At 39.9% G+C, this 18,138-nt stretch overlaps 2 protein-coding genes across 7 annotated transcripts; both read left to right on the top strand.

The window, feature by feature from the left end:
- The first annotated feature begins 2,029 nt into the window (after positions 1-2,029).
- On the top strand, positions 2,030-6,905 carry LOC139531561 (COMM domain-containing protein 3-like). Of its 4 annotated transcripts, none has more exons than XM_071328111.1 (8): positions 2,030-2,295; positions 2,991-3,102; positions 3,433-3,496; positions 3,613-3,647; positions 4,977-5,037; positions 5,126-5,182; positions 5,271-5,333; positions 6,612-6,905. In XM_071328111.1, the coding sequence occupies exons 1-8, from the start codon at positions 2,157-2,159 to the stop codon at positions 6,669-6,671; spliced, it is 591 nt and encodes a 196-aa protein (XP_071184212.1). In that variant the 5' UTR covers positions 2,030-2,156; the 3' UTR covers positions 6,672-6,905. The 4 variants fall into 4 exon arrangements, with proteins under 4 accessions (XP_071184212.1, XP_071184211.1, XP_071184213.1 ...); XM_071328110.1 differs by having other exon boundaries at positions 2,056-2,295; positions 5,256-5,333; XM_071328112.1 differs by having other exon boundaries at positions 2,126-2,359; positions 5,256-5,333.
- Positions 6,906-7,775: 870 nt separating this feature from the next.
- On the top strand, positions 7,776-17,885 carry LOC139531560 (polycomb complex protein BMI-1-A-like). Of its 3 annotated transcripts, none has more exons than XM_071328109.1 (10): positions 7,776-8,158; positions 12,124-12,254; positions 12,594-12,690; positions 12,930-12,985; positions 13,260-13,310; positions 13,764-13,872; positions 14,172-14,217; positions 14,516-14,614; positions 14,860-14,940; positions 16,402-17,885. In XM_071328109.1, the coding sequence occupies exons 2-10, from the start codon at positions 12,137-12,139 to the stop codon at positions 16,732-16,734; spliced, it is 990 nt and encodes a 329-aa protein (XP_071184210.1). In that variant the 5' UTR covers positions 7,776-8,158; positions 12,124-12,136; the 3' UTR covers positions 16,735-17,885. The 3 variants fall into 3 exon arrangements, with proteins under 3 accessions (XP_071184210.1, XP_071184208.1, XP_071184209.1); XM_071328107.1 differs by lacking the exon at positions 7,776-8,158 and adding an exon at positions 10,943-11,073; XM_071328108.1 differs by lacking the exon at positions 7,776-8,158 and adding an exon at positions 11,088-11,390.
- Positions 17,886-18,138: the final 253 nt, after the last annotated feature.

Here is an 18,138-nt window from a genome sequence, read left to right as displayed (position 1 = left end):
CCGTTTGGGGAATTATCTGTGAAACTATCAGGCAAGATGTCACCGAACAGCTAACAGCTGAAAGTCATATATCAAGTAAAAGGATATGAATTGATTGTTTTGAAATCGTCGCTGTTTGGGTGTGGACAGCATAGCCTACAGTTTGGGCTATAGGCTATGTTATTCTGGCTGTTTCTAATCATTGGAAATCGGTTTGGCATCAAACGACAGTTAGTGGTTATAATGCAGATTTATGCAGATTCTATTATTGACCGTCCGCTATTGACCGTCGGGCCAAATTTAGATTTATCTATGAACTCGCGGATGATTAATGGTCAGCGGAATCCCACGGACAAAAGTGGCCTAGTTAGAGAGAGCATAAGGCGCCGGACGGAGCCTGCTAGATGACAAAGTAAAAAAGTAACGAAAGATGTCCAGTGTCAAAAAGTTTTTTTCTGAGATGTGTGCCTAGCCCCCAGAGACAAAACATAAAAGGGTTAACCGGTTGTTTCTGAGTTAAAAATAAAATAAAGCAATTTCTCATAGCAATCGGTTATATTGTCCTAAAGAACAACAATAGCAATTTGCAATATTCAATTTTTAGCTGACATTTGGATATTGGCAAATATAATGAAGAAAAAAGTTGGGAGCCCTTGCACTGCCTGGGATGACCCCTGAGAGCCAGCCAGATGAGAGGTCATGATCTTTGACCTTTACCAGCTCCAGGTTGTCTTTCTCCTGTAGATGCACACATTGCAAACTAACTTGGTTTTTCGTACAGGAGACCGGGTCTCCAACCCGGATCTAGCGACTGTCAAGCCAACACCTTAACCGTTACGTCAAGAGGTCCGAACCTCTTGATGAGGTAGACATCGCTAGATGTTGGGTTAAGGTTGCTACATTACCTCCTTCCTTCTGGAGAGCATGTCCTCACATCTCTCAGACTCTCTGATGGCCCCGCGGCTGCCATCCTACTTCTGACACCAATGTAGCGAATTCAGGCAGTAGCCTTGACCGGGACTCAAATCTGGGTCCAGCGACTGTCAAGCCAACACCTTAAAAGTTACGCCAAGAGGTCCGAACCTCTTGATGAGGTCTCTAGGTGTTGGGTTAAGGTCACTACAATATCTATTATGTTGTGTTTGGGACAAGGTTCTGAATATTGTTGTGTTGTCTTTGGGACAAGGTTCTGAATATTGTTGTGTTGTCTTTGGGACAAGGTTCTGAATATTGTTGTGTTGTCTTTGGGACAAGGTTTGGAATATTGTTGTGTTGTCTTTGGGACAAGGTTTGGAATATTGTTGTGTTGTCTTTGGGACAAGGTTCTGAATATTGTTATGTTGTCTTTGGGACAAGGTTCTGAATATTGTTATGTTGTCTTTGGGACAAGGTTCTGAATATTGTTGTGTTGTCTTTGGGACAAGGTTTGGAATATTGTTGTGTTGTCTTTGGGACAAGGTTTGGAATATTGTTGTGTTGTCTTTGGGACAAGGTTCTGAATATTGTTGTGTTGTCTTTGGGACAAGGTTCTGATTATTGTTTGACTACCAAATTAGCCCTCAATGCAACTGTCTCTTTCATGATCTATTCAGATAGTAGGCCTAATTAGTCCAAACATGATGGGCCTTCCTCAGGGTTGAAAAACTGATTTTCATTGAAGGGAAATAATATGCCCTGTCTTGAGAAATGGGCTATAAGGTCCAGACCAAAGTAAAAGTAAGCCTAGGACTAAAGTAAGCCTAGGACTAAAGTAAGCCTGGGACTAAAGTAAGCCTGGGACTAACGTAAACATAGGATTACTACGTTAGGTTACCCTCCAACTTCTTCTGAGTGCAATGACGTCACGTCTATCAGTTCACCACCCCGAAAAGACCTTTGGAAATGGTGCAACAAAAGATGTAGTGCTCTATCCTGTAGCCTCACATGCTCAATCATGATTTAGACCTACTTGAGAATAAACTATGTGGATATATTTTTCCTGAATGAAAGATAGGACTACAGTAGCCTAAATGAAACGTAAATACGGTAGACGCGACACATTGTGAAACTATAGATGTTTTCACTTCTGTACGAGCAGTGAATGAACGCCGTGTGACTGTCTTATTTCATTCACTCTGCATGCAGTGTCAGCTGATCGCGTCACGTGATCCAGTGTCGTGGGTCATTCCTCTCTCAAAATGGAGTTGTCTGAGTCGGTGCAGAAAGGGCTGCAGTCTCTAGCAGACGCGACGTTTTTCGACATGAAAACCTTCTCAGTGTTGATAGAAGTGGCTTTTCGCAGTTTGCTATCAGCCCATGCAGATCGTAGTGTTCTCGGTAAGACCGCTCTGCTTTCCCTTGTTCCTGTCGCCTTTTGTGTCTGCTGCTTCCAGAGCTTCCGGTTTGTTCCCAGTTTGATTTGAAGGCTAGCATTATCGGCTTGAAAGCTAGCTTTATCGGGAAATCTCAATCTTGGAATGTACGATACAGTGTAACACCCATCGATCTGAAACGTATCAAGTGTTTGTATCCTTCATGTTTTAAGTGGTAGCGTAATTGGATACTTTGTAGCTAGTTATGGCCAGGAAATGTGACAATAGGCCTGCTGATAAGGCTAGTGAGGGTGCAAGCTTGGCTACCGTTCTAAAATGATTTTAGGAAGCAATCTGGAACCAAAAACTTGCAAATGGCATTGCTCCCAATTACGAAATTTGATATTTTTATGAAGTTGTATGTTTCTAGTTGTAGCCGAAAATAGTGAATTAATTGGGCTATAGAATTTATTGGACGTGTGTGTGTGTGTGTGTGTGTGTGTGTGTGTGTGTGCGTGCGCGCTACAGAATGTTGCATGTTGTTAATTTGCATGATCAATTTGATCCCCTTTGGTTAAGTTTAGGTTACTGGAACTGGAGAATATACACTCTAATGATGATTAGGCTCACTATAATACGATACAACAGTTCACAGAGAGATTAGGATACAGTTATTATAGATGTGATGTATAACTGGTAATTGATTTTCTCTGATCACAGATCAGCCTGAATTTAAACGTCTTGACCAGAAGTTGCTGAAACATTGTCATACTGCTGCCACGACCTGCATACTGGAGGGGGTCAAACAAAATGCTGACAAATCCACTATAAGGTAAAGCTTGGTCTGTCCTGTTATATTATTGCAAATGGAGGTTGACCTCTCTGAAGTTAGTGAATATTTAATCTTGATGGTACCCCAGAGCCTGGGGACAATGTTTGAGAAGAATAGACCTAGACCATATTTTACTGTCCACGCAATGTTGAGGGTTTACCTTTGGCTTGATAAAATGAAGCATGACAAAATGTGGAGCACTCTGCCATCAAGATTATTCCACTTCACTGCCTACAAATCAAATCAGTAGGTCTTGATCAGGAAAAAGACAGTGTGAGTTCATTATGATTACTGTATTGATAAAAAATTGAGCTAATTTTGTCATTACAGTGCGTGCCTGGAGGATGTTAGTTTTGATGCGGAGAGAACAGAAGTATTCTACACTACATACCAGGTGATAACTACCTTATTATGTTAATAGCATGTTGATACCTTCTTATTGCAAGGAAGTTAATTTAAAGTCCATTCCAGATCTCAACCCCAAACTGTCTTTTTTTGTGTGTTCTCCAGAAATATAAAAGTGATCTGGAAACTCTTTTGTCAAGGTGAGATTATGTCTGTATTTCCTCTAGGCCAATTTGAAATGCCATAATTCATGACTGGAATTATTGTGGCTGAAGCTTTGAGTGGACAAATCAACTTGATTTAAAAAATGAGATTTAAAAATAAAATACTATGTCTGTTTGTACAAAAATATTTCTGGGTCACCACAGTACAGATTGGTTTGTTTACTGTGGGCCCACATTCTAACACATCTCAGCAATGCAGACACAGTCGTATAGAAAATACTTTATCAGAGTTTGATTTGTGTTGTGTTGTTTTTATGGCTCATGGAACATGACTTTGGTGATGATGCAGTTTAGACTTCATTAACGCGCGTCTCTGTAGTACTATCAAATAGTATTGATCTCTTCCATTGACATTTTCCAGTTATATTATATATTTTGCCCAGTACACATTCCTATCCCCATTGAAACATCATGCACAGCCTAAAAACAGAGGAGTGGACATTAAAACCATATAGAGGTTTTCATTGGATAAAAATGTGTTTGTTTAATGTTTGAGTCATAGAAGTTTTGGGGGTTTATTTCAAATGTATTGAACAGTTACATTTAGACACTGTGAAATCAGAAAATATAAATTCTACATTTTCATAAACCCAGATGAGTAAACTGAATAAGCTTGATTAGCATAGTTGCAATTAATGTGATTATTTTACAAAATGTTTAGTTCATTTTAAAAAAAAGTTTATAGCTACTGAGCTGTCAGCACATTGACCATATCGCTTCAGTATTTTTATGCTTCACTTTCCTAGAGAGCAGCAAACTAGGCTATGGAACTAGCCTAACTCAGTTCACATTTATTTGTGACTTATATTTTCACATGATTCTTGATCGTTTAAGATTATTGAATTGCCCTGCAAATGTGACATGACAATTTGGTTCAAACAAATACTTTGAATCGGTTTATTTTCCTTGGAGAAAGTGCCGTTATTGTACGAGGAGCGTTTGTTTGTAGCGCATTGATATACGCTGCTTTTACATTGTAATTAAGCAAAACGAGTGGCCCCTTTGTCTTCATCCTGACAAACAAACTTCAGAAATCTGAAAACTGTTACTCTGGGCCTGTTCCCCATAGGGCTCCAGCAGTGATAAGACGTGTTTGATTTTTACACGTAATATCACTAACACTTGGAATGACTCTGGTTTAAATAAACAAAAAATATGTTTCATTTAATAAGGCTACCGTTGAACAGCCTATAGATACATCTCTATTCATGGGATCATGAATGCATGCTCGTTGCCTTGTGAATATAATGTTTTAATATTGTATGTATCTGGGAGCCTAATTCAGTATTTTGGTTGTCATTTTAGTTTAGGGAGATGCCCACCTCATATCAATGACGTGTCCTGGCGTTTGGAGTACTGTATCAAGGTATTGGTTGGTGATAAACGGCAATACGATCAGATAATTATGGTTTATAAATCATATAGTGACTCGATAGACTTTGTTTCCATGACAGAACGGGCATGTGCATAAGGTCAACGAGCCGTCCTATCTGATTTCATTAAACGTTGAGGTATGTTCCTTTCCAGAACCCAATGATCTAAAACTGTTTGGTATATTAAACGTGTCATCATAACCGATGTTAGCCTATACTTTTACAGAATGCCAACAACGGAGGATCGTCAGAAGATGTACATTTTAGCTGCACGATGGAACAACTTCAGGTAGCTAATGTGTTGTTGCAGCCTATATGGAATGTGGGTCTATCCATTAGTTGGTTAAGGTCATTTCACAGAAAGTCTGTGATAATGTTTGACATACAATTCTGAATGTGCTATTGATTTGAATAGACAACACTGTATTTTCCAATTCGGCTACTTTACAGATATGTAGGCCTATATCATTAGCGTTTAGGTCCACGTCAATGAGCACAATCACACGGAGAAAAAAAACAGTTTCGGGTGCAGCCTGCAATTCAAATGATTATGAAACTTTTTCTTGAATAAGATGTCTTTCAACAATATGTATCTAGATGGGTGTCTTTCTACTAGATTTAGCAGAGATGTAAATCTTATCCTACAAAATAGCTGTATTTTAGTCCATGTGCAGTAATCTAATTTCAAAATTGTTCTGGAGACGGTTCGATCCATCGGGTTTGACATTTTTTTCCAATTTATTCTAAATATGCATCTATTTAACAGAAAAACAATGGTGATTTCAATTCTCATTTTTCAGTAACATCTCAAATTGTCGGTTGCCAAATCATCAATTTTCTGTGTGGATATTGATGGAAAGACTCAGCGGTTCAGCTTTTTTGACAGGGCATGCAGTGGTCTCAGGATTTAAAAGTTTAGCCTATAAACCTATGCTTATCCTAAAAAAAAAGTCTCAATTGTGGCATGTTCTTTAAACTTTTGCTTAATTGAGTTCGATGTAAGCCAAATCCCTTATATTTTGTATGTCTTCACTGCGACCTGAGGTTGTCTGCTTCAACATCTCATGCTTTGGCTTCTTCACTACACTTTAACCATGTAGCTAAAGCTTCTATCCAGAGTTAATTGTATTGAAACAGCCCCATAATGTATTTTGAAAAGAGTTTACTTTGTGCCAAGAGATAGGGAGTTTGTTAATGTGTCTGTTCGGAACACTCTGTTTTAACCCTCTGTTGGGTGAGGTGAACCTGAACGGTTGCATTCCATTTTAGTTGACGAACATTGTTATAATAATAATAAAAAATATATTTACTAATGAACGAAATGTACAGAGGCCTACTATGATGACTATTCAGTTATGAATTTAAAAGGAATCGACTCCCATCCTGCCAGGTTTTTAGCAGAACATTTCTTGGTAATCTGACTGACATGGAGTGACCGAGGCAAGGTTATAATTTATATTCAACATAGTTTCTCCAGTCAGTGAGGGAAACCATTAAATGGTTTGTGATTCAAACTCTCCCTCATTCACTGTTTTGTAGAGGACTGACTGTGTGACTTTGTTTTCAGGATTTGGTGGGAAAGATGAAAGACGCTGCCAAGAGTCTCGAGAAGGCTACGCAGTTGTAAACTTGCGTTGTGCTCGAAGCGCCCTGCAAGAACTGTGGACTCCGGTTTCTCACGTGACCCAATCTTCTCATCTGCTCCTCTCTTCTCAAAGCAATGAAGTTCAGCGATTTCAAACGGTGTTGATATTATTTGTGTCCGCATTGTATTTTATACAAATTTATTTCATAAGTATATATACTGTTGGTTGTCCGTTCTGCAAAGGTGTATTGTTATCAATAAATACGTTCAATGAAATGCATGGTTGTTTTTTTTCTGGGAACTTGCAGGCTGAAGAGGAGAGGAGCCAAATTATATTAAAGTAGGTTATATAGTCCAAGGCACATACTTCATATCATCTCTAGATCTGTAGTCTATGTAGAGAACGCTTTCTGCCTGATATGAGCTTGTAGGTATTTTGGAAAGAGACTTTGCCAAAGGAGGATTTGTGCCACATGACGACGAGAGCTGAAGGGGACAGGTATTTGTATCAAACAAATAATCCAAATTGGAGAGAACCTCGTGTCAATGGTGAGGATGTCGTTACATATCTAGTTTATAAACTGGTGTCAATGCACTGTGGCAGTCATAATGGCTCGCCAAAGGGAACTGCACAGTCTACAGTTTATGGGTCAGAGCCTCGTCCTATAGCCGAGCTATTGTAGCCTACAATACTTCAAATTCTTAAACATTGGAAGATGCCCCTCTTTTCAGGTCGATCCTAAATTAGTACGCTATGGGGTCGTCGGTTATGGAATATAAACACAGTAGCTAAATATTTCTATCGGCTCTGGTAATGAATGGTATGTTGGCAAAGGTATCCAACGCATTTATGACAAAGACGCATTTTGCCAAGCTCATTCTTTTGGAAATGGACATGGGGGAGGCACAGAATAGAAACGGGAGTTGGAAAAACGCACTATTGTTTAGAAAACATCGGTGCTGTATGTTGTAGCTTTAAGTGCCACTAAAACGTTCAAAGCAAATGACCCAATCAGTCAACATGATGGGCTTTGGATAACCTAGATATTCTTTGTGTCATTTTACAAAGCATCATGAATTGGCGAGCCTTCCGAATACACCGACACTAATTTCCATGCCACCCTTAAGGAATGATAGCACGTGACCAGAGCGGGGCGGTCGAACTACAAGCCATTTTGGGGACGGTGTCAGTTTCTACGGAGCCACACTGCTGCATTTTTCAAAGAGCCGATTTTGGAGGCAAAGTAATCAGGAACGCACACACACCATTCGGAACGCACAGCCAAAAGTCTGGAATCTTCGACAACGGAGGACACTTTACGCACCTAAAGTGCACAGCGGGAGAAAAATACGAATTTTACGCATCTGAAATGAGCCCCGGGTTGCCTTGCACTCTCCGCAATTGACAGCGTCTGCAGCTCGTTCGTTTCAAGATGGCGGCTGAGCTCGAATTAATTTACTGCTGATCGCCTCCTAACTTTCATTGTCTCTCCGTCTCCAGTCTCGCAGATCGCCAGCCGAGTCTCTAGGTATGTATTATTCGATATATATTCTTACCAACGGACGAATAACGAGTGGGTTTTCGGCGTTTAATTGTGTTTTTCTGCGGGTTTAAATGGGGTTCCAGAAGGTGGTGGATGTGAGGCTTTGACGGTGTCTCGCGCACACGGACGTGGAGCTCTGTCCTGGCACTGCTTTTTAAATTTGGTTCCCTTCACGCGTACGTCTTGGTTTTGTGTTCAATAAACCAGCGCACCACATGACGTAGTATTTTATGTAATGATCTGTTATGCGTGTCCATGGAGAGTGTTTCTGTGACATTTGTTAGATTTCCACAAAGTCGGTGATCTCAATCGAACAGGACGGAGATGGGTGAGGTGTTTACGGCAGCACACAGTTCAATGGTTCTCCTGGTTGGTTTGGTTCCATATACTGTCCCCATTTTATAGAAATATGATCCTTTGGATGTTGGGGACAGATCAGTGTGGTTGCATTACGCCCACGTCGCTAAGTGTTGTTTTTATGAACTTAACTTCCCTCTTGGTGAACGGGTCCTCAGTAGCCTATATGGTGGAGGGTAAACCATTTCAATTATTAATGAAAATATCGTCACCAACAGTTGTAAAATATGGATTTGAACGTACACACGCAAGCTGAGTGCATAACGATGTTGACGCACATGAATCATGCATTAAACCAATTTTAGGATTTTTCTTACGTTGGCTACAAAAGTCCATTGATTGATTGAGTACAAGGGTCTTGTCAAGTAGCTTACCATCTTGAAATGATCTGTAAAATTCAGATAGGCCTATTTACTATTGAGTTTCGTCACGACTTGTTACCATCCGTAGCCTCCTTGATGTTGTATTGAGCCTTCATCAGCCAACATGAGTTCAGAGGATTTTAGTTTTTTCCTCTGTTGAAACCATCACTCTGGACGCTTTTTGTTAACTCACAGTAGAGCATAACATGTTTTATAAAGTGGGAACATGCATAACAAATTAACCCTGCAAAGATCAGACATGTCAGACTAAGAACGTTTTACACAGTGCTAGAACATTTTCTTGCTGGATTGGTTTGATATACTATGTGTTTGCATGGATCGATGGCGTCTGCTACGTGTATGCCTTGCGTCGTAATAACATAGGTATGAGCAGGTTATCAACCTGCACATGCTGAGTGGGAGATGATCTGTCATGTGGAAGGGTACTGTTTGGTACTGAATATATATATCCTAACGTTGTTTGACAGTTGACAACCTACCAATAGAGGATTTATGTTGGCATGAGGTTGCCAACGTCGGTGCTTGTATACTATTGTTGTGGCCTGATTTATGTTGATACAATGTTTCTGTTTGTGATACTTGTTGAAGTACAACTTTGACGCCCAGTCAAAAAAATTGAGATTTCGAAGTTGACTTATTGATCAATTCTATAAAGTGAGGCCTCGTCTTTCCCATAGCGAAATTAATATCTGAAAATGGTGACGCAAATCCAGCTGCTGATGAATATAGATTAGGGTTCCATCCAAAACATGTCGAGAATGGTGCAGGATATTATATATAGACCAAAACAGTCAGCACTCGAGGACGAGGAGAAAGGTGCTATACTGTATTATCTGTATTCATTTTGCATTACCAGAGAATAAATTGTGTATATTGTGTTTAGATTATACATGGGTGATGCTCCACTTTTCCTTAATTTTTTTGGGGGGAGACAAAAACCTGCCTATCCTACATACCAATTTCAGCCATTCCTTTTATACCTAGAGAGAAACCCAGAGTCGCGCCATGCAACACACAGTTCGTGCATGACCCAATGTGCTAGAATGCAATTGGGATCCAATCTTGCCAACATTGTTATTGATAATACCGCTGTTTTATGAGTCTCAACTAAAATGTATTTGGAAATACATTTTATGATACTTTTTCCTCTAGTGCTTTATTGATGTTTTAGAGTTGTGTCCTGTGTTGTTCCATAGTGATGCTTGCAGAGGAAGTTACAATATGCATGTTACTGCATGGCAGCATTTACTTTACAAAGGCTCTGCTATGACCAGTGCCAGTTGTGCAAACATCAGCTAGTTAATCGATTGATGGCGTAACAGGCTAGCTGTTTGCGATGCACACGATGCGTGACAGCCACTGTAATGACAGCCACTGTGATGGCAATGTGGGATCCTCCGCTGGGTTTCATTCAAATAAATGTTTTTAATGACAGGAAGAGCTGGGGTATTCCACAACAGTGGAGTCCATATCGGTATTTTTATTTATCTATTTTTCTCAATCTATTTGACATAAGTTGCATCCTTATAAAATGACGAGCCCGGTAGTTTTTTTTTCACCATACAAGCAGAATCGTTCCAATTTATATAGCGCGAGCGTGCTGTTATGCATGACCAGCAGTGCACATGTGACTATGTTTCTTGTTTGGTCGTGAGTTTTATTCCTTGTGCCAGGAAGCCAAAAGCTTCTGCCACACAGAATCAGTCCATTTTCCCCATGTTTTGACTGAAGGCTCAGACAGACGCAGACCCATAGTCGTTCAATTGGCACCGCAGTCACCATGTTGCAGAAGAAAAGCTAGTCGCCTATTAACCCCACCAAAGAATGTCTACAAAAAATATTGTGGAACTTATTTAAAAAATGTCCCTCCCTCCAAACAGTGTTTTCTGAAACCTTTTCCTACACCACATTGCAGTTACCTGCTGGCTTTTTGAATCTGGCCGTTATATGGCACTTAATTCGTGATCCATGTGGTGTTGGCTGATCAGTGGCGAGGTTTCTCTGGGGCTTCAACTTCATACGGCCAGAGAAAATACTTGGTCAATGTAATCTTAAGGTCGAGCCATGTTGTTATTGCACTGTGCCGCGCGCCCAGGCAGACTGCAGGATGCACACGGAAACGACACAAGCAACGGAAAATATGTTTATCCAAACTAATGCGTAAGGCATGGGGATACGATTGGCTACCAGGAATTAGGAACAGAATGTAACATGCGTCGGTGTGGAAATTGTTCCCCCTTGTCGGGAATCGCACTAATATATTCTAGCGAGGCGTTCTTTACAAAATGGCAGCCATGGTGTGGGGACTGACTGTACTCGCTTCGCGAGGGAAGGACGGATATTTATTTTCATAGCCTATTATTCGTCGTCACATTAGCATCAACGCGAGCGGTGATCAGTCTCCGAGCGAAGCAAGTCTCTCGGTATTGGTCACTGGCAAGATGCCAAGTAGTGCAACCTAAGTTGCCATAGAAACGGTAAGAATTTCTATGTGTGGTTACACCTGACACGGAGTGAATTACGGTCTGCCGCATCCTCAAAGGTTAAAGGATTCATTGAAGAATATCGTATTCAATGTTGCAACTGGCCGGAATGATGTTTTCCATTTATCATCGGGTTCCAATAGGCGAATAGAACGTTAGAACCCCTGTGCTTTGGATCTTCTATACTGAATCGCGTTAGAATAGACGAGCTGATGTAGGTTGGCTACGTGAGTCTATACAGCGTTTCTTCGTGTGTAGGATTATATGAGATCCGTTGAGCGACCAAAGGACCGCCGTTCTCCCATATCTATCTATAGAGGAGCGCTGTACAGTATATATGAACAATCCCAATGAAAGGATGGATTTATGATAACGCAGTGCCCTCAACAAATCCACACGGATCGACTCCCACCAATTGCTACCTATCAATCAAGCTCTAGGTCAGCGTCTCAAAAACGCCCAACCTCTTCCCAGTTTATTATAGGCTACTATTAGCATAACGTATGGTGTTTCTCTACCAGTAGAACAACAAAACATCCTTCCAAATGGTTTAATGAACGACCGCTTGATCAAGCTGTGAAAGAACTGCAGTCCCGATCGATAGGCATTTATTGTTGCCGTCTGTTTACATTTTTTTTTTTTAAGTAGCCTCAATTTATAAAATCTTTATTATAGATATAGGATACCCGTTCCTGTTAGACTGTGACTCTGTTCCTCTCCCTCGCAGGTGTCTTCCTTCCATGACGATGCATCGAACGACCAGAATTAAGATAACTGAGCTGAACCCCCACCTCATGTGTGTGCTGTGCGGTGGATACTTTATCGATGCCACCACAATTATAGAATGTCTTCATTCATGTGAGTGACACAGGCTGAATACAGACACGGGAATTGGACCAGTCATGAAATGACGGTTGTAAATTCACACTATAGTTTATTAGTGTTTATAATTCACTCTTACTTTCTCTTCTCATGAATGCATTGGTTCTGTACTATTTATATCAGATTCACTAGATGCAACAAAGTAAAAAAAATAAAATAAATAAATAAATGTGTGTGGCAATGAACAACTCTTCAATCTGAGATCTTAAGTGTCAGTTGCATTATTCATACCATATTTGGACTGTAGTGTGTTAGTGTAACAGAGTGTTATCCACTGAGAAACTAATCCATATGTTTTTTAAACTTGTGTTTCAGTCTGCAAGATGTGCATTGTACGCTATCTGGAGACCAGCAAGTATTGCCCCATCTGTGATGTGCCAGTGCACAAAACCAAACCTCTGCTCAATATAAGGTAATGCATCACTTTGTTTCTTGGGAAAAACATTTTTATATTTAGCCGTACAATGTTTTGTCACATTTCTGCTGTTTGTTGCTATTATTCACCCAATGCAGTTAGATGTCATCAAAAGGATTGGTCTATTTCCATTAACTTTGGTAGGCTACTTTCTCGACATCTTTCAATTTATTAAAACCTCATAGCATGCAATGAGTTCTGGGTCAATATGACTGAGTATGAAAACTCTTTTCAAGGTCTGACAAAACCCTACAAGACATTGTCTACAAGCTGGTCCCTGGTCTCTTCAAAAGTAAGTGGAATCCCTCATATCAGTAATGGCATTGTCTTGTTCTCAGTGATGTCATCTGTATGTCCTGAATGGTTGATTATCCTGTTTAAAATCGGAGCTGCTGTCTCCCCTTGCTTGTCTCCCGTGGAAAATAGATTAAAACCCATCTACGGACAGATGCTGAAATGGGTGCTATTTAGCTAAAGCATTGACGGTGCAATGCATCAGACTGTGTTTTTAATCCCTATTCAAATAAACATTTGTGACAGAGAGTTTTTTTTTTCTCTTCCATTAGATGAGATGAAGAGAAGGAGAGACTTTTACGCAGCACACCCTTCTGTAGATGGTGAGTCTCTATTGGAAAAGGTGCAGAACTTTTCTTTCTGAGGTCAGCCAGGGTGCAAGTCCACTGGAGTTGTACCAAGTTAATTCATGTGTATATATATATATATATATATATATATATATTATATAATATGCTATTCTCATGAAGTAGTTTTATTTCTAACCAAAAAGGTTGAATAAGCTGTATTTATTTCCTGCTCCAGTAAGATTGTCTTGATTTTCCCCTCAAACTTCAATATATTATTAGCTGATAGTGACTAGGATTTCTGAGATCACGGTTTTCACAGTTTCTGGGAAAACTCTTCCAACTTGTTGATTTTGTGTGTGTGTGTGTGTGTGTGTGTGTGTGTGTGTGTGTGTGTGTGTGTGTGTGTGTGTGTGTGTGTGTGTGTGTGTGTGTGTGTGTGTGTGTGTGTGTGTGTGTGTGTGTGTGTGTGTGTGTGTGTGTGTGTAGCGACGACAAGGTCTAATGAGGATCGAGGGGAGGTGGCGGACGAGGACAAGAGAATCATCACAGACGATGAGATCATCAGCCTGTCCATTGAGTTCTTCGACCACAACAAGTACGTCAACAACATGCACTTACAGCCAGGCTTTTTGGAAATCATCCCATATACTTGAAAATGTCTAGGTGAATACTTATGGTTATTATAGTTCAGTGTGCAAAACTGATTAGCTCAGTTGTGTTAGTGTGTCTATTATTTAGTGTACATGAACGTCTTCCTTTCTAGAATACTTTTAATCTTGACTTTGGTTTTAGCAGTGTATTGTCATTTTTTTTAAAGTTACATTTCAAACCATGAAGATCTTGAGGTCATTATCAAGATGTTTTCTAACACAAGTGTGACATTGTTTTTCTCAGGGCTAAAAAGACCAGCGTGGCTGAGGACAAACAGTCTAAAGAACAGGTAGGCTGTCTACTGCTGAAGCTCAGGAGCGTTCCGCTGTCAGATAGTTCTGACACTCTGTTGTTGCACAGAGCCTATTGATTGGTTTCTGATATAGAGTTGTTCTTAAATCTGGGCCCTTAAAGAGCTTGTCTTCAAATCTCACTGCATGTCTCATGTCTATTTTATATGATGGAACTGGACATTATTAATACTTTAAAGTAGAAAACAAAAGGTAGTGTGTAGTGAAGTCTCCCTCAAATCCAATTGTCTTTAGAAACTATCTACATTCTCAGGAAATCTGTGTGTCCTCCTCCAGGTCAATAATAAGAGGTATCTGCAGTGTCCTGCAGCCATGACCATCATGCACCTGAGAAAGTTCCTCCGCAGTAAGATGGACATTCCTTGTACCTATCAGGTAAAGATTTATACATTTTATTTGAAATTTGTTTGGCTTTTTAAAATAACACAGCCACATCTCTTGCATCACTTTTTATTTTATTAAAACATTTTTTATAAATAAGATGTATTAAGAAACATTAGTACAAATCACTGCAGGATGATTTGACAATATATATTATATCGGAGGACAATGGAAGTTGAATAGAAAAAAATACTTCTTAGCCTATTTGATCAAATAATTGTGTAATTTCTACAATGTAGGTTGAAGTGATGTATGAAGACGAGCCACTGAAAGATTACTACACATTAATGGACGTAGCCTACATCTACACCTGGAGAAGGGTAAGAAACATAACATTAATGGACGTAGCCTATATCTACACCTGGAGAAGGGTAAGGAACATAACATTAATGGACGTAGCCTACATCTACACCTGGAGAAGGGTAAGGAACATAACATTAATGGACGTAGCCTACATCTACACCTGGAGAAGGGTAAGAAACATAACATTAATGGACGTAGCCTACATCTACACCTGGAGAAGGGTAAAGAACATAACATTAATGGACGTAGCCTACATCTACACCTGGAGAAGGGTAAGAAACATAACATTAATGGACGTAGCCTACATCTACACCTGGAGAAGGGTAAGAAACATAACATTAATGGACGTAGCCTACATCTACACCTGGAGAAGGGTAAGAAACATAACATTAATGGACGTAGCCTACATCTACACCTGGAGAAGGGTAAAGAACATAACATTAATGGACGTAGCCTACATCTACACCTGGAGAAGGGTAAGAAACATAACATTAATGGACGTAGCCTACATCTACACCTGGAGAAGGGTAAGAAACATAACATTAATGGACGTAGCCTACATCTACACCTGGAGAAGGGTAAGGAACATAACATTAATGGACGTAGCCTACATCTACACCTGGAGAAGGGTAAGAAACATAACATTAATGGACGTAGCCTATATCTACACCTGGAGAAGGGTAAGAAACATAACATTAATGGACGTAGCCTACATCTACACCTGGAGAAGGGTAAGAAACATAACATTAATGGACGTAGCCTACATCTACACCTGGAGAAGGGTAAGGAACATAACATTAATGGACGTAGCCTACATCTACACCTGGAGAAGGGTAAGAAACATAACATTAATGGACGTAGCCTACATCTACACCTGGAGAAGGGTAAGAAACATAACATTAATGGACGTAGCCTACATCTACACCTGGAGAAGGGTAAGAAACATAACATTAAAGGACGTAGCCTACATCTACACTTGGAGAAGGGTAAGAAACATAACATTAATGGGGACATTTATACAAAATATTTGAAAAAGGTTTTGATTTTGAGCATAAAGTTATTTACAATTTAACAATGAAAAATGTGAACTCCCAACAAGGAAGGTATGCCAACCTAATCCCCCCCCCCCCCCCCCCACACACACACACAGTCCAGTGGAGACATTTATTATTTAAGAGGTGTATTGAATTCAAATTTCAAAAGATTTAATTGCTGTTTGTATTTAAAGGCTATGTTTATTTTTTTACCAAGCTGGATGATTTAGTTTTTTTAGTAAATAATTATGTAGACAAATTATTATTTCAACCTTTTGCCCTGTGATATTTGCATGGCCTATAGGCCTACTTTGGAGTGTGGAATGTATGAAAGTTCACTATTCAAAGTTCAAATGCTTTATTTCCCATGAAAGGAAACATTTGAGAAGTGCAAGCATTGATTTTCGAGCCAAATTAGGTCTAAATATTACAACTATTTTTCAGAATGGCCCTTTGCCGTTGAAGTACGGCGTCAGACTGAGCTGTAAGAAGATGAAGATGAGTCATCCGCAGCAGGAGGGCCAGAACAGCACCGGTCGGTCCGCTGAGAGCGACTCTGCCAGCGACAAAGCCTGCAGCCCTGCCGGCGTCCCCTCCACCTCCTCCTCATTGCCCAGCCCTGGTACCCCGGTGCAGTCCCCACACTTCCCCCACATCTCCAAACCCGTCAACGGCGCCTCCACCTCTGCCCCTGCCCCTACCAGACCATTCCCCTTCGGAAACAAACCGCGGAAGGCCTCGCTGAACGGTTCTTCTTTGTCCTCGGGACTGGCCTGAAAACCGGGCCAACAGCCAACGCCAGACCGCTCTGCTAATATCTTCATGCCAACGTAGTTCCATTGTTGTAGACGCTCTCTTTTTGTTATCGTTGTTATAAATATATGATATATGTTTACTGTAGTGGAAGTGAAGCATTTCTATAGGAACATAGCAGGGTGGGACGTTAAAGGAAAAATCCACTCTAACAATAGTTTTGTATTTTTTCCATTATTCCACTGTTGATACAGTCCAAACATATTTTGCATGTTTGCAGTCAAGTTTTCTAGATAGGATGTTCAAGAAGCGAAGTGTCACTTGCCACATCATCATGAGGATGTGACATTTTTCTTCTTGAAAATCCTATCTTGAACTTGACTACTGACATGCTAAATATTTTTGGACTGTATATAACAGTGGAATAGTGATGACAAAAATACCAAAATTTTGTTTTTTGGTGGATTTTTCCTTTTAAGTTAGTGAAAGGGATGTTGACCACAGTGAAAATGTTAGACTGGTGGTGAATGGCAAATTAAAGTCCCCCAAAAGCTGCATTTTATTCCACAGATGTGACTGAAGATGGTCTTTTATATTATTTTATTTTCAAGTTTTTTTTCTCCAAATCAGAATGTGTGTTGATTCTATTTTAAGTGTGTATTTCAGCATGGTGATGAAACCTTGTAGGCTTTACTAATATTTGAAACGGTTGACTCTACATTGTTCTTTCGATTGGCTTTTGGAAAGCATTTCACAAAGAAATATTAATCGATATAATGTGTAAACAACTATTGTAGTGTTAGGCCCACGATTCTAGGGGAAAACATACGAAATATCTACTTAAATGTAGCCTGCAACGCTTTTATTAGGCTATACTCGAAATTGGAATTGAATTGCTTATAGCCTCAAACACCCTGAAGCCTTGCAGTCATCAAGCAGTTCAGAAAGTCCACACACACACACATGTATATAGCGAAATATATGCATATTTAATCAGCGATTGTCAAATACTTTGACCTGAGCAGCCCCCCCCACCCTTCATTTCATGCTCGACGACAAATGTTTTGATGTCTCCTGTGTTCTTTGTATCTGTATCGCTCGATTATATGGACAACTATTGTATTGTTACTGTTGCACAGTATAAAAACATCTGAATAAATCCTTTTACACTTAAAGACGCTGGGCTGTTTTTATTTTGGGATATCTGGTGGTGTTTGTATGTGCCTTCTGTATGCATTTTTTAAATATCTGTCAAGGGCCTATTTGGACAAATTTCCCTAGATTTTAGTCTCTTTGAATGTTTTCATTTTGGTTTCATTCATGCATTGTTAAGTTAAATATCCGTTGTTTTGTTGTTCAAATAATACGAATTGGCAGACAAAGCAGACCACCAAGGACATTTTGAAAAGATGGACAGATGTCTCGTAC

This window comes from Salvelinus alpinus, chromosome 10 (genome assembly GCF_045679555.1).
Source record: "Salvelinus alpinus chromosome 10, SLU_Salpinus.1, whole genome shotgun sequence".
Classification (NCBI taxonomy): Eukaryota; Metazoa; Chordata; class Actinopteri; order Salmoniformes; family Salmonidae; genus Salvelinus; species Salvelinus alpinus.
The sequence above is the reverse complement of the archived record's forward strand: the minus strand, read 5'-3'. Positions and strand labels throughout refer to the sequence as shown.